Source organism: Pterocles gutturalis, unplaced genomic scaffold (assembly GCF_000699245.1).
Source record: "Pterocles gutturalis isolate BGI_N339 unplaced genomic scaffold, ASM69924v1 scaffold22166, whole genome shotgun sequence".
In the NCBI taxonomy this organism is placed as follows: Eukaryota; Metazoa; Chordata; class Aves; order Pterocliformes; family Pteroclidae; genus Pterocles; species Pterocles gutturalis.
This window is the reverse complement of record NW_010103635.1, coordinates 785-15,964: the sequence shown is the minus strand read 5'-3', so window position 1 is coordinate 15,964 and position 15,180 is coordinate 785. Positions and strand designations below refer to the sequence as shown.

The 15,180-nt window shown below is 43.7% G+C and overlaps 1 protein-coding gene across 1 annotated transcript; it reads right to left on the bottom strand.

Annotated features, from left to right (window-relative positions):
- Positions 1-11,389: 11,389 nt before the first annotated feature.
- On the bottom strand, positions 11,390-14,863 carry BOD1 (biorientation of chromosomes in cell division 1; the record flags this gene model as incomplete). The annotated part of the gene is made up of 3 exons (XM_010086791.1): positions 11,390-11,513; positions 12,711-12,911; positions 14,739-14,863. Coding segments are annotated over 2 exons (324 nt in total), but the record flags the coding sequence as incomplete, so codon positions are not given.
- Between the last annotated feature and the right edge of the window lie 317 nt (positions 14,864-15,180).

Sequence of the window (15,180 nt, the reverse complement as noted above, 5' to 3'; positions counted from 1 at the left end):
CAGGAATGAGGGAGTCAACAGATGAATAAACCTGAGCCGCACTTAGGTTAGCACTGGTGGTCACCAACTGCAAACGGAAGGACAGTGATGGTGGCAGATGAACCTATGGCTGGGATGGAAGGGGAACAGGGAAATGATGTTGTGGTTTGAGGAATAGTTTTCTCTGCTCTATACAGAGCAAGAAATAAAGCTTTAAAAAAATGGGAGCCTTGATGTGCCCAAAAGGAGAAAGTGCCACTTTCATCTTGTCCAATGCCAAAGTCTAAAATTAAAGCCTATTAAATGTCAAGGTCCAGAGAGTGAAAAAAGTAAATCTTGCACATATTTAAATGTGGCTGACAGGCATTCCAGTGAAGAGACTGATCCTGCACCAAGAATGTGAAGTGGCCTGTCCCCTCTTCCAGAAAAACAAAGCCCAATGAGTTGCCTCCAAACTCTATTTTCAAAGCTCAAATCACTTTAAATTAATTGCTGCTGCAGATGTCCAAATAAGCCCCAGTTTCTATTATCTTTTTTCAGTAAAAATAGCTTATCCTCTGACATCTGGGAAAGGTGAAGGTGTTGCCAAGCGCTAAGCTGTCATAATTGCTGTCATAATTTGCTTTCTGATTGTTTAAAGTCCCATTAGTTAGATTTTGTTCTTCTTTTATACTTATTACCATCTTCTGATAGAAATGAGAGAGCATGGCTGATGGGAAGGACTCCCATATTCTGCAGAAGGGGCACATAACGTTTTACAAAATTATTCCCTGCCTGCAGCCCAAAGCGCATTGCAGGCTAAACTCTTTAATATCTTGAAAGCTCAAAGCAATGTGGAAAAGTAAGATTGAACGGCAAAAAAGCTATTTTTACTGCAGAATTGCTAGTTCACCTAATAAAATGCTCAGAATTCCCAGAACTTTTAAGACCTTCTGAAACTTTATTGCCACTTAGGCTTGCCTCTGATTTTTGTATAAATAAAATTCAGATCTTAAGGATGATATGGTGTCAGCAGTATTAATGTGTGTTATTTTGCAGAGTGAGACAAGTGCTGGTGGAAAGTGCTGGATGTGAACAGACCTGTCACAGGCGAGGTGCTGTAGCAGCACAGGCAGTTTCAATTTTCTCCTTTTCAGTCTCTTTCTCCTCATATTCCTCAGACTTTTTTCTAAAGAACCCTGTTCAGGGATATCTGTGCCCATTCAGGCTCTCTTCCCTCCACTGAAACTAGTAAAAGGCTCTCCAGGTATTTCTGATTAAAGTCTTGGGGTTTTGACCAATTCTTTGCTATATATCACTTAGCTGCTTTTCAGTGGGAGCGATTTAATTACAATTATGAGCCAGTATCTTGTAAACTTGTTTCTTTTGGAACCCTTTTCCCATCCCCAGGAACATTATTTCCATGGCTTTATTGCTCTTGGATGGGCTCTCGCCTTGCAACTGCCCTGGGTTAACGCTTGCAGAAGTTTGAACTGCTGGTTTGGCTGGGAGCATTCTCCATTGATCACCTCCCAATAACTCCCAGTGCCTCGGTATCCTGCAGGCTGCTTCAGTCCGGTTTCATTAGTATCCCTTTGATTTCACTCTTTGCAGTAAGTAGAAAGCTCTCACAGAGGTAAGCGATGACATATTACATCTACAAAAATTACGAATTATTCATCACAGCTAGATTCAAACCCATAAAGGCAGCTTATCTGTCTTTCTGCTGCTTCTCAGAGCTGCTCTTTTCTGAATCCTGAAGTGTCCAGAGTAAAGCTCTTCTGGCTGGGAGAGCTTTTTCCTCTGGGCACAACAGAAGGAGCTGAGCTTGAGAGGGACAGACCGGGAGGTTTTTATCCATCCTGATAAGACCAATGTTTAGGGCAGCTAATCATTTCATGAACGGTTCTAATGGTGAGATGACAGATAATCAAAGCAAAACCTAGATTTATCCTTAGACTTGGAATTATCCTGGTCAGAAAATCCTACAGGACCACATTTCTTCATTATGAGCTTGGAAGATTTCCCTGACTTTGGGATAGTGAGCACTTCTCTCAAATAACTGATCATTAGGGATCGACAAACTGCAGAGGGACCTAATATTTAATTGAAAACATACCTAAATTCATGCTTCCCATTATGTCCAATAAATCAATTGCCTCTTTATATGGGTGCTTTCAGGGGCTTCATATAGGCTTTGACATGCTCTCTGCTGTGCTGCAGACTTGCTAGCCCTGAGGATACCACAGTGGGAAAACGGTTCTGCCATATGTGGCAGAACCTCATTCACGTGCTTCCTTGGTTTTCACACACAAATTCCCACTATGACTTTCCACAGGCAGCTCTGCAGGACAGTGAGGCTTTGGTAGACCAGGCACTCTGGTCTGCACATCAGCCAGGGCTGCCCATGAAACCCTGACAGCAAAACCTGGGTTGATTCACAGCTTTTGCTGGCTTAAAAACCTGGCTTAACCCACAGGGATCAGGGTGAGGTTAACCCACCAAGCCTCTACTTTTTCTTCTGTTTTCTGCAGAGAAGAACAGCTTGCCAAAACAGCTGATTTGTGAGGAAATCTGATTTGAGTGTCAGTGAGTCTCCTAACCAGATAAATGCTTTACTTTCCACCCAAAAAGCACCACAGCTTTTGGGAGAGCTGTGCTCTGGGGCAACCAACCCCGTTTCAGACCCTCATTGTCCTCAGCAGCCCCCCAGCAAGGGTGGTGCCAAATGGCAAAATAGCAGAGTCTTGGAGACAGAGTTTGGTTTTGGTCTGAAAAAATGTGATATTATGTCCCTCCAAAAAAAAATCTCATGTTTTGAATGATGTCTCAGGGTTGTTTTTTCATAAAACTTTTTCACCTGTTTGCCCTGCCCTTTGCAGAGGGAAACCTGTGGACTGGGGAAGCTGCTGTCTGCCCCGGTGCTAAGCTTTGCAAACCCACCGTCCGGGGGCTGCTGGCGAGGGCAGGTGGTCAGGGACGTCCCGTAAATCCAGCGGCTGCGAAATCCCACCCTAATAAAAGCTGTACCCTCAGTTGCGCACGTCGGCAGTGGTGGGCGGGGGGAGGGCGAGATGGGTTAAGTAATGGTTAAATAAGGCGTGCTGTTGCTTCAGTAACCCCCTCCCGGTGCGTGTCAGAGCTGGAGCGGGTGTCTGCAGACCCCCACGGCTTTTTGACAGGGATGGGGGTCGGAGAGGTTGATGTAAATCTGCTCAAGATGAGTGACCTCTGGGCTGCCCTGGTACCCCCAAGAAATGATGCTGGGCTTAGTCCTGTTTAAAAAGGGGAAAGAATTCTGTCCCTATAAGCTGCTGAGCATGGCTCCTGGGGACCCCCCACCCCTTGCACCTTCATGACATCCCTGGGGGAGGAGGGTGGGATATTTTAGGGAGCAGTGTCAGCCTCGAGGACCTGCTGATTCTGCACGCTGGAGGTGGTGGTGAGCTGGAACCACCAGGTATCACCTGTGGGACCAGCAGCTGCCAAATCCAGCTTTTCCACGCTGTGCTGGGAAGGGTGGGCTCTTGCATTGGGTTATGGCTATGTCCACGCTCCCCTGTAGGAAGCAGAAATTCAGGGGGGGTTGGAGATAGCCGGTTATCCTTTCTGCAGGTGCAGCAGAGTGGCTTTTCCCCCGGGAGGAGGTTGGGGTGGGGAGGGAAGGCAATGGCTCAGGTGTGCCCTGGGTGCAGGTGAGCTCAATTGCTTGGTAAAGCAGACAGAGAACACAGTGTGTGCTAGAGGCTGGGGTGAGCAGAGTGGATGGTTCTCCACAGCAAGTTAAGGGGGAACTGGACTTTATTTGGGGTTTTTTGCAAGGTCTTGTGTTGGTAGGGTGCATTTTGCAAGGTCTTGCAGTGGTAGGATGTTTTTTGCTGGTTGGAGAGGACGTTGAGTGGAAGGCAGGGAGCTTGGGCTGGTGTTGGAGGAGACCAGCTCAGGGGCTGGTGTTGGTGGCCTCTGAGGCTGGTTGTCTTAGCAAGGCAATCCTTGTTTTGCTGTGTTTTGATGGTAAAGGTTGGAGATAACCTTACCTGGAGGACTAAGCCTTAGGAGGAGGAGGTGGTAGAGGTGAATGCTGTTATGTGAGGAGGTGGAAGGGGGTGATTAATGTGTTGGTATCCCACAGGGAGTGCGGTGGGGGAAGAATTATGGCTGGATTTCCCTCTTTTTGCTACAGTTGTGCTGCCCCCTTGTAGAAAATGTGAAATTTTGTAAGTGTTCTCTGAAGCAGGATTATTTTATCTCTCTTTTGCAGAGTTGCAATGAAATACAAGACTCATGGATGCCATGGTTTTCTATTTCTGTTACAAATCCCTTCCAAAATGGATGCATTTACTGTATGAAGTTGCTTGGACTTCCCAAAGGCTCCAACTCTTCAAAGATAACTGCAGCCTTCTGTCCTTGTGTGAATTCTTTGTAGACCTGAACTGGTTTGGGGATTTTCTTTTCTATTTTTACAAGTGAACAGGTATCTGTTATAAAGACATTAGTGCAAAAGGCACTGATTTTTTTGTAGGAGAGTCAGCAAGATGCAATCAGTGAATTGCAAGGTCCTTGCACCTCTTTAGCCTGGACAAGTGGGTTGGACTTGTTGCATTCTGCTGTGGTGCCTTTCCTTGGGCTTGTCCCGGTGCTGGAGGGAATTCTCGGTGCAGCCAGCTCCCAGCCTGATGGCTGAGGTAGTGCGTTTCTCTGTGCTGTGGCTTCTGACGGTGTCTAGACGAGGGCAGTTATTGCTGGGCTGGTTACTGCCCAGTCATGTTTCCGAGGCTGACTTGGCACTGATGTGGTCTCAGCACTTGAATCACAAAAAATGCAAGAACTGAAGCTATGGTTCTGATACCATCTCATGGCACTACCATCTGGGGCCCCAGGTATTACTGCTAGTGTTTTAGCCTCAACCTTGTTCACATCAGAGCAGATCAGTGAATTACAGATTAGGGCAGGTCAGAATTTACAGTTTCACATCCTAAAACTGTGTTTCTGTCCCTGATCACTGGGGCTGTTCACTTTTCTCCCCAAACTGTCCCTAATCCTAACTGATATTTGTTACACGCTATTAAACCTCTTGAGAAATCACAGTATCTGCTGTGTAATTTGCATTAGACAAGCATAGTCAGAGTTCATGGAAACGCTTTGTGAGAGCTTTCCCCACACCTTGCTGAGTTGATTCACTCAGGAGTCACCAAGGCTTTAGAGTTCTGTATCTGCTCGGGTTTTGTAAGGAGGCATCAAGGCTGGGAAATGAAGCGATGGTTTATCTCCCTCTTATGGCCAGATTCAGAATGGCTGCGCTGCACACAGCTTGTGGTAGTGGGGAAAGGGAGTCCCTGCACTGGTAAGCTTTGGTGGTGGTGGGTATGAGGAGCCCTGACCGATCCCAAGGAATTAAGCTGACCTCTCTTTAAGGAAGCTGATAAAATGTATTTTTCACTATAGTATAAACAGGCAAATAGCTGTGAAAGACTTGAACTACGCCAGTTCCTTGTGGGTTTGAACTGGGAACTGGAGTAACTGGTCTCCAGTTTAGCAAGAAGTTGGAGAACAGGATCCTGCTCAGGGGTGATTGCAGCTGTACCCCGTCAGCTGAAAAAGAAGGTGCTGTTAGAAAACTCTGCTGGTCCCCAGTGTACCCACGGTCCTGGTGTAGCGGTGTGCTTGAAGCAGGTGGTGTATGGGAAGTGTTCTAACAGTGGGTGCTGCTCTTGCTTTCTATTGGTGTTGTGCAGAGAGTAAAATACTCCATTAAATGTTCCAGGTATGATTTCTAACCCTCCCAGTGCCCCTTCTTCCAGCCAAAAATCTCTCTTCCAGGCATATTGGCCATGCCTCATTAAAACCAGGCATGCTTGTCCTAAGAACGGGGGAGGAAGTAGAGCTGGACGTGGTTTGGGTCCAAGAGCCCTATATTGACTACAGTGTGGATTCGGGGTGTGTTGGCAATGACCAGCTCAGTGGTTGGGGCAGGGGTTGGTTTGACCCACTATCCTGACAGGGGCCCAAGTTCAATCCTTCTCTGCGCCAAGGATTCAGGGTTGTGGCTTAGGCTTGCCTCCACACAGTTAGGATTATTCCCCTTTCGCAGTGTGGGGTTTTGTTGCCTGACCTGAGGCTGGTGGTCCAGGTGTCTCGCTCATCTGGTATGAAGATTCAAAACTGGGCTGGCTGGGAATTCTGTAATGAATTTTAAACTTGGAAGTGCATTACCATGATGTGGGAGTACTTGAGGGATAAGTAAGGCATGGGTACTAATGAGTGAAGGAACCAAAGACGAGAGATCTAACGTTCCTCTTTCCCACTTGGCTGTCCTCCCTTTGCCAGATATGCCTGGATTTCGGTCTTTGGTTACAGGGTCTGATCTAACAAATCTGCTGGCAGGGGATTGATTTGGACACCTGGGTTGGGTTCAGCTCTACCAGATGGAGACATCATGCTAACTCTAGGATGGGATGAGGTTACAAATGGAAGAACTGTCGCTGGAAAATACTGGCTGGTTTAGGCAGAGGCTAAATACATAATGGCAGTTTTGATTCTGCTTCTTTTGGTGAAATCTACTTGAGTCAGTGTCTGACTTGCCAATGGACTAGATACTAATCAGTAAAATAGCTGATGAGGGCAGAGAACTGGTTGGGCTTGAGTCTTTGCTCAGTGAGTTACTTTTTCTGTCACTTAGCAGCATCATTCCCTGGTGGTGAGATTAATGCTGTAGTACTGAGCCTGAAAAAAATGACCTGCTTGAGACCCTTCTTTGCAGTTGTGAAAGTGCTAGAAGAATGCATGTGTCTAAAATGCAGGCTCAGGTGAAACTGATCTCGTTAAGATGGTCAGAGCTGCAGTAGCTACCTTGCTCTGTTGGTAATCTGTTTCAGGTTAAACTGAAAGAAGCATCTCTGGAATTGTAATGGAACAGCTATGTAGTGAGTGTCTGGGGGAGCATCCATTTATTTTATGTAACACTTGCATGAGAAGTTGCAAAAAAATCATGAAGTGCCTATTAATCATTTACAGCAAGAATCAGTTTTACTCTTAAGAATGTTATAAACATGTTATTCATCACTTAACTGCTGTTCAGTACTTGTAATTAAGTTTCTCTTGGACTAAAATATCTGTTCATAAAAATAACATAATTGTGATTCCACCTAGATTGCTTTATGTGTTTGGTATGCATTACATGTACATTTTTCAGGAATAATGGGGGAAAGGCTCTCAGTTTTTCTAACATGACAGCATTTGGGACACTCAAAGGAAAAAACATCAGAACTGTTGTAAGGCTTGCAGTACTGCAAGTAACGCTTGAACTGAGATGTTTGCATGATACGAGAACCCCCAGAACAACTAAGAAAGCCTCCCCTTCTCTCTTTTCTCCAGTATGACTGTACATTTAGTTGGTTCACTTAAGAGAATCCAATTATACTTGTCTTTGAAGAACATTAGAGTTCAATGTCTGTTAAAATTTTAAGAATTGCGTATCCAGTGGAGTTCTGGGTTATTTGGAGTGCAGGACAGTGGCATTTTCTGTTTGCCGGGACTTGGATTCATAGGTTATAAACCCTCCAGGACACTCAGCTCTCCAGGAAAGCCACAAAAACCTGGGCCATACAGTTGGTGTCCAGACTTATTTCTCAAGCCTGCTTTTGCCAGAAGGGTCAGCTGGGAAAAGTTAATTAATACAACCCACTTGTGCTCTAGCTTGTCTGGCTTAAGTGTCCAGAGTGACCCATCAACCCCAGAAAAGGGCAGCAGCTGAGGCAGTGCTGGAGGGGAGTGTTGACATCTGCTCATGGCTTTTTGGGTGGCTATCATCAGTGGCACCCTGCTCTTTGTTGTTCTTCCTCCCACCTTAAGATCAGGGTGGTTTTTTTTTTGCTTTACTGTTTTAATCATATGGGATGTGTGATTATTCCTTTAATAGGAAGTCACGATCTGATGCTAAATGGCTTAATCAAAACCCCTGGTCTGGACAGGAAGATGTGGATTTCAAGATGACTCCACTCCATGGGACTTCAGCTATAATGTCTAATCCTTGAAACTTGTACAGTATATCGCAACTTACTGGTGTGTACATATGCTGGTGTGCGCATTCCCTTCATTCGTGTTTTCATTGTAGTGGGCCTAACCATAGCACCTGACTCCCTCCCCACTCCAGAACTTACGTAGGAGGGTAAATTATCTTCACTTTCCAGGCAAGCAAACAGGTAAAAAACTGGCCACGGGCATGGCTGTGGGCTAGCAGGACTCTGCAGAGACCTTGTACCTCCTCTTCCAGATCTGGTACCTACCTACTGAGACAGGCTGGCTCCTGCGGGCTTCAGACCCCGGTGTCTCCATAGGGCAGAGCAGCCACGGAGTGGCAAGGCTGGTTTTCCAAGAATGCAACTCAAACTCCCTGCATGTTTTGTTTAAACTGCAGCTGCTCTCTTGTGAATGGGCAGAACCAAACGCACATGGTTGGGACAGACAAAGCCGAAGAGGCAGAAAATCTCTTAAGCTCCTTCACATTATATCAGATGAAGAAATGATGCAATCTCTTGAAATTTATTAAAGCATGAACGTATTCATCTGAGAAAAGAGAATTCGAGGTACTAAATGATTGTCCAGGAAACAGGAACAGTCAAGTTGAATGTGAGAGGGACTCTGAGATCAAAGAGAAGGCCCATTTGACCACTGAGGCTCATCCTCCTAATGCAGGGCCCTGCCCCTGCAGCTCCACAAAGGCATCTAATTGCTTCTTGAATTATGCAAGTGTCTTAGACCTGTCCACCTCACCAGACTCTTCTGACTGTATTTAACATATCCAGCACAGCAATGAAAACTAATATGCTAACTTTAGTCCAACATCCTACTACACAGGGGAACACTTTCACTTCTACAGTGGGTACAAATTTGTGTTCTTGTTTTGGTGTGAAGATTTCTAACAGTATCATGGGTTATTAAGTCTGGAGTCATGTTTCTCTCAGTTGCCAGGGATAAATGTGTATAATCAAAGAGCACTACCTATGATTTCTTCACCATGGTAAGGACCTGGTGGTTCTTCTCACCATCCTATAAGATATAAGGTATACTTCCAAAGCTTGTTACTTTCAGGGCTCTGATCCAAAGCTAGGACTTTAGAGCCCAAACACTAAAGACTGTGATCCCAAATGTGGATTGGCTGCCTCAGTTCTCATCTGAAAGTTCCCCATCACTGCAGTCATGCACTCACTGTGCATAGGCTGAGAGCAGGTAAAGGCACCGCCCTGCACATGCACAGCGGTACTGGTCAGTTTAACACAGCACCACATTCAAAGACAGAACAATGAAAAAACCTTTTAAAAACTATAGTGGCTGAATCTGTTTCCCTTCACTCAGCTGTTAGAGCACTTGTCAGAGGTAGGGAACACAGGTTCAGATTCCCTCTTTACTGCAATAAATCCAGCTCCACTTACTACTCTTTAAAACTGAACTGGCATCCCTGCTCCCTAACTACTACTACTGTAGTCCAGACTTTGTCTAAGCACAGTTAGAACACTTTTCACTTGCTTTCTTTCTAGACTCTTGAACTTCCCCCCCCGCCCCGGTATGAATGGCTTAGCTTCAGAAAAGTGGTCCAGATGCCCTACCAGGAGGTAAAAGATCTTTTCCTGCCAAGAGCTGCCCTTATGGCTTTCAGGGAAAACACCTACTACTGATTTGGAGAGCAGTCTTTAACCATCAAATCAACATGCAGGAGAGCCCTTTCCTCACATACCTCTTGTCCTGTTCTATAGCAGCAACACAAACTATGTAACAGTGAGAGTCAAGCTACACAAACAGATTATTCCAAAACACAGATTTTTCAAACCCTATCAGGAAGGTTGTGGCCAGTCTAGCTATCACTAAAAAGTACAGGTATTCAAGTTCCCATTCTGAGAGGAACACTCTGAAATGGGATAAAAATATTGACAGAAGAATCATGTATCAGGAGGACTATATAGCACTGTGCAGAGTGCAAACTTACTGCAGTGGTGAAGTTCACAGAGTCTTGTAAAAGGTTTAAAATACCAGCTGTTCTGTCATCTCCATTTGTGCATATAACTGTATAGAAAGGAGGTACTAAGCAAAGTAAGTTAGCTACAAGATTAAACCACAGTATCAATCTTCCCTACAAATTGCCTGGTTTGAAAAGGGAGGAGAGTATAGCTGGAATTGATCTGTTCACGTACAAGGTCTCGGGGCAAGGCTGTAGTTGAGGTATGCAGCCCATGAGTAGCAAGGATTCAAATGTTAAGTGTTATTCAATGACAGAGGTAGTTATTAGCTTCTTAAAAGATTGCTATCTGAAAGGAAAAAGAATGGAATAGCTCTAGCCTATGGCCAGAATTGCACTGTTTTCACAAGGTTGAACATGCCTGCACCATCACTAGTACTAGACTGAACTTTATACCTCATAAATGATGTGCTGTAAGGTCAGTTCAGATTTCTGATACTTTAGATTTTTTGAGAGAGACCTTATATAGAGAGGAATACTAATATCCATCTTATTTCATGATAACTTCTACTAACAACCCCCTGTTTTCAGACCTGGATTAATCTATGAATGGTGTGAGGTCAAACTTCTATCAGGGTTCTGGCAATCAGGACTCATGGATTTCCTTAAAGTAGTTTTTCCTTGAGAAAAAAATTCTGACAAAGCTAGGAGTCAGGGATGCTTTTTGAAGTCTTTTATTGCAAAAGGTATGGACATTTGCTGGCAGAATATTTGATCACATTCTCTACTTGACTGTCATCCAGAGGACACTGCATGCATTCAAGCTGAAAGCATAGGACAGTTTCCACCAGGCACCTGAGAAATTTCATGGGAAATAAGTCTTTCAAGTTGAAAGAGACAAGTTTCAAACTGATCACCTACTCTGGTGTCCTTTGCTTCCCAGAGTTACTTAGGAAATAAGAATCAAATCAGCTATAGTTATAGCCAACTGTAAACGTTTTTCTGTGATGCAACAGAAATTATCTCAGTAATTGATCCTGAAGTGTTCTTTCCAGTTTTAAACAGGAAATGTCTTTCTAAAGTAGGCAGTGCAATGAGTTACACCTGACTTGGCACCTACTACTCAATGCTGTGTTATGCAGCAGTGGTGTATGATGCTTCCGCTTGTCTGGTTTACATCAAAGAAAATCTGTCAGCTCTTGCTTGGTCTCCAAGAGACTACCCCACCCCCTAAAACATCTTTCTTTTCTTCCTGCTCCCAAGCCTCCTATCATCTCAAACACTTCCCTGCTCCCTCCAGACAAGAGTCAACTCCCTTTTTTTTTTTTTTTCTTCCTACCCCCTTGCCTGAAGGCATGACTAACAAGAATACATGCTGCTCTCTGTGTTGCTGTTAATAGCAAAAATATCTTCACACTTTGGCTGTCCCTCCACATGCAGAACTCCAGGTGCATCTGAATTTCACCGATTTCAATGCCTTCCCACAGGTCTGATAAAGGCTAATCATCTTTGGCAGACAGCAATCCTGCACCAAATGGAACAAGTAATCCATTGCCAATCTAACAGGACACGTGTTCTGCAGCTGCTTAATATCAGGAACTCACTGCAAGAAAAAAAGAGAGTTTAGAGGATGGTACCTTCACCAGTAAATGTATTTGAATAGAGAATAGATTAGAATATATTAATTAACAGCTGCCCTTAGCTGCAGGTTATAATGGGCTTTAAACTATTTGAACGCGACAAATGCAAAGATCTGTCAAGGCATTAAGGCTGCATGTCACACATGACTGAATAACTTAGGATGATACTACAGGCATTTTAACCTCTACTATTAAATTAAAAGCCATGCTAATTGATCTAATCATTCCATACATAAGAACAGCTATTGTAGGTTACTTATTACTTCTTTATAAGGAAAATTCTTGCTTTCAGAAAGCCCTAGCAGCTAGAACAATTCACAATTAATCTCCTTTCATGCAGTATGGTTCTAAGTTCCCCAGCAAAGCTGCAGATTGAAATTTTCCATCACGATAGTGGTTCCTCAGTAATGTGCACACAGGCCTCGATATTCAAATCAACATTAAGATACAGGGCCCTAGCAGAGATGGGTGCATAGTCATTTGTGTTAAGACAGAGTAGCAATTATGGCCCCCTGAGGCCTCCGGAGTTATTTAAATCACAAAAGCCAGAATGAACTTGTTTGCAACAAAGGCACCCTCAGTCCTTTCAGCTGGAAAGATATAGGTTGCTCTATTTAAACCAGGCAATTTGGAAGGAACAGTTATTCACTCCCAGAGACATTACCCTTACTCCAACAGTGAATATTTCAGTCACTAACCATTCAACACTCCAGTGCATGTTCTAAAGAAGAGCAATGCTAAAGCATAATAACTTGTCACCACTCTACTTTCAGCTGTATTTCAGTAAAGGATATATATTTTTAATCCATTTGATATTGTTCTGAAAGCTATCTAGCCAATTCCATGTCAATTGCTGCTGGATATGCCTTTACAGGAATAAAAGGCCTTTTGGCCTGATCCAAAACCAGCACTGGCAGAGTCCACAGTGTTCCTTGATAGCTGTTTCACATCATACCTATGTCTTCAGTCCTAATATATTTTTAGCAGACACTTAAGTGGAAGCAGCTCAGATGACTGTCTGACATTGACAACATGCTGATGATCAAAGTGTCCTCCCTGACAAGCCAGGAAGAATATGATGTCTTCTCTGTCTTGTGTTATACAAACTACAGAGATGAGGTACATGACAAATATAAGTAGTAAGTGCAGAGATACAAGACCTTTAGGAAGCGTCCTGAGACGGAGCAGGAGGATCCTTATTCTCAGGCTCTGGAGGAGGAGCTGGCACACTGTCCTCTTTCTTTTGTGCAGCCAAAAATTCATGAATTGCCCTCTCTATCTGGGGCCTGAAGATGTGGTTTAGTTTTGGATCCACCACCTGAGAAATAATTCTGTCCACTCCAGCTTCCAGCATTCCTGACCTTGAACAAAGACAAAGGAGGCATTCAGCTCCTCTGAAAAACTTCTCCCAATCTCTTCCAGTAATTCTCCAGAGCCCTCCTGTCAACTGCAATTAGCATTAACATGGTGAGAACTGCAGCCCACTCAGTAGATCCTTAACAGGGAGTTGTTTCAATCACCTATTCCCCCCCACCCCCTTCACTTCTCCCCGCAGAATTAACAACTGATATCTGGTCTCCCAGGTACTTAAATGGTAGGTTGGACAAGAGCCACTTTAATAGGGCTCATGTGGAAATGAGGTCAACATGAAAACAAACAAACACATTTTTGGCACAAACAAGGGAAACAAGCTATTCTGAGAAGGAGGGTAGGTGAGAGCACAGTCTTTTCTTTGGCTGACTTGAGGGAGAAAAGGACTTCCCCCTAATAATGTTACTGTCGCTCACTCCTTATAACTGTTAGTCTAGACAGATGGGTATTAATTATAAAAACAAGCACATGTAGCACACAGCAAAGTTTCTGGAACTGAACACTAGTAACTGAAGTGACTTATTACTTCAGGGGCTGCGCCAGACTCTTGGATTGTGGGGCACAGGCTGTCTAGTAGGCTTAAGTCATGTCTGCAAGGGAGCAGGGGACAGGAAACGGAGACGTTGCCTGGCGCTTGGAAAAGGAGCCACAAGACTCATAAGGCCGTGAATGCTGGTGAGTGAGTGGGTGCAGGGTCATGGCACATCGTGTCACCTCCAGGTAACACCACATGTATGTGTGCGTGCAACAAAGCACATACACATCTTGACACTCTCTGCTCAGTCTTGGAACGACACAAGTGATAGGGACTCTCCCTAATACCGTGTGTCTATTCTGTATACTCGTAGCCTACTCAGAGGGAGCACCTTGCATTCTTCTCATTACAGGCTCGCTGATCTAACATCTGCCAATTGTCTGTTTCATTCTAGTGGTAGAGTAACATAGAGGAAGCATTAAGTGACAAACGTGTCTCAAGGACTCCAAGTAAAGATAGGAAATTCTGTACTTCCAGTAGACGCCCCCTTCTCTAATTACAAATTAAACTAATGTTATGTACTAATGATGTACAGGTTCTACCAAGTGCTCTGAAATACAGTTTCTTCTGTGCATGACACATTCTAATAGCTTTCCTTATAACCATAAATGCCATTATAAAGTTCCCTACTGCTCCTCTCCCCACAACTTTCACTATAAAGTTTTTATCCGTGACTTTTAGTCAAACAAGCTAAGGCTCATACTTCAGACTGCAATGAGTTAGCAGCAAGAGATACTAAACCTAAATCTCTAAGCACCATAGCTTAAGTTGGCTTTCCTGTCATGCTGGAAATGTAACATCTTAAATAGCTGTACAAAAGCTACCCTCTGCTGCATGAAATCAGAGTAGCCCAGTTTGATTACTGCCTGCTAGTGGTCAGAGTCTACTTCAACAAGCTGTGGCACCTTCAGGATTTTTTAAGAGAGGCTCTTTTCTGAAAATGAAGTTCAAGGTCATTCACTCAGCACATCAGGTACTATTTTGCCAGCAGGCAGTGTTGGCTATTTGCAGCAATAACTTGTCTAGATAACAAATATGAGTACTTCACCATGCTGCTCAACTCATTAAAATACAAATTTCAGGAAAAGCAGTAATGTAAGCATTTTAATGGGAGTTAAGACTGCATCCACTATTATAATGAAACTCAGGAGAGCAGAAGAGAAAGTGGTGTTGAAAAACTTAATTCTGCAAATTCTTATTTGACTTAGGTGATGAGATAAGATAGTTATATATTATTTATCAAATAGCATTACCGTTACTTTACAGAATGTTGCTTACTTACTGAATCACACTCTGCCTTAGACCATTTCGTAACTGGTTTTTGTTCATTGCTGGATTCCATTCCTGTTTGTCCAGGTGGGTTGATACAAAGTTGTCTACTTTCTGCCTCAAATTTTGATAGGCTGGCTAAAAAAAAAATAAATTCCATTTAAACAGCTAAAAGATCTCAAAACAAACCCCTGCTGGAGTCCTTCATAGTACATCTCTTGTCATGTACACTGCTGTTCTCTTATCTATATTCTTCATCCTTTCACTTTCTGAACAAAGGTATGCTTGTTTTACCAAGAACACAACAGGTAATTGCAAAGAACTTAGTCAGTGTGCTATTACAGTAACTTAAATAGCTGCATTGGTTGGTTTTAGAATTGTTGGCTACCCGTAATGTTACTTAGTGAAATGCAAACTGCCTGTGCAGACAAGAGCTGTTTAAGCAGAGTGCTTGT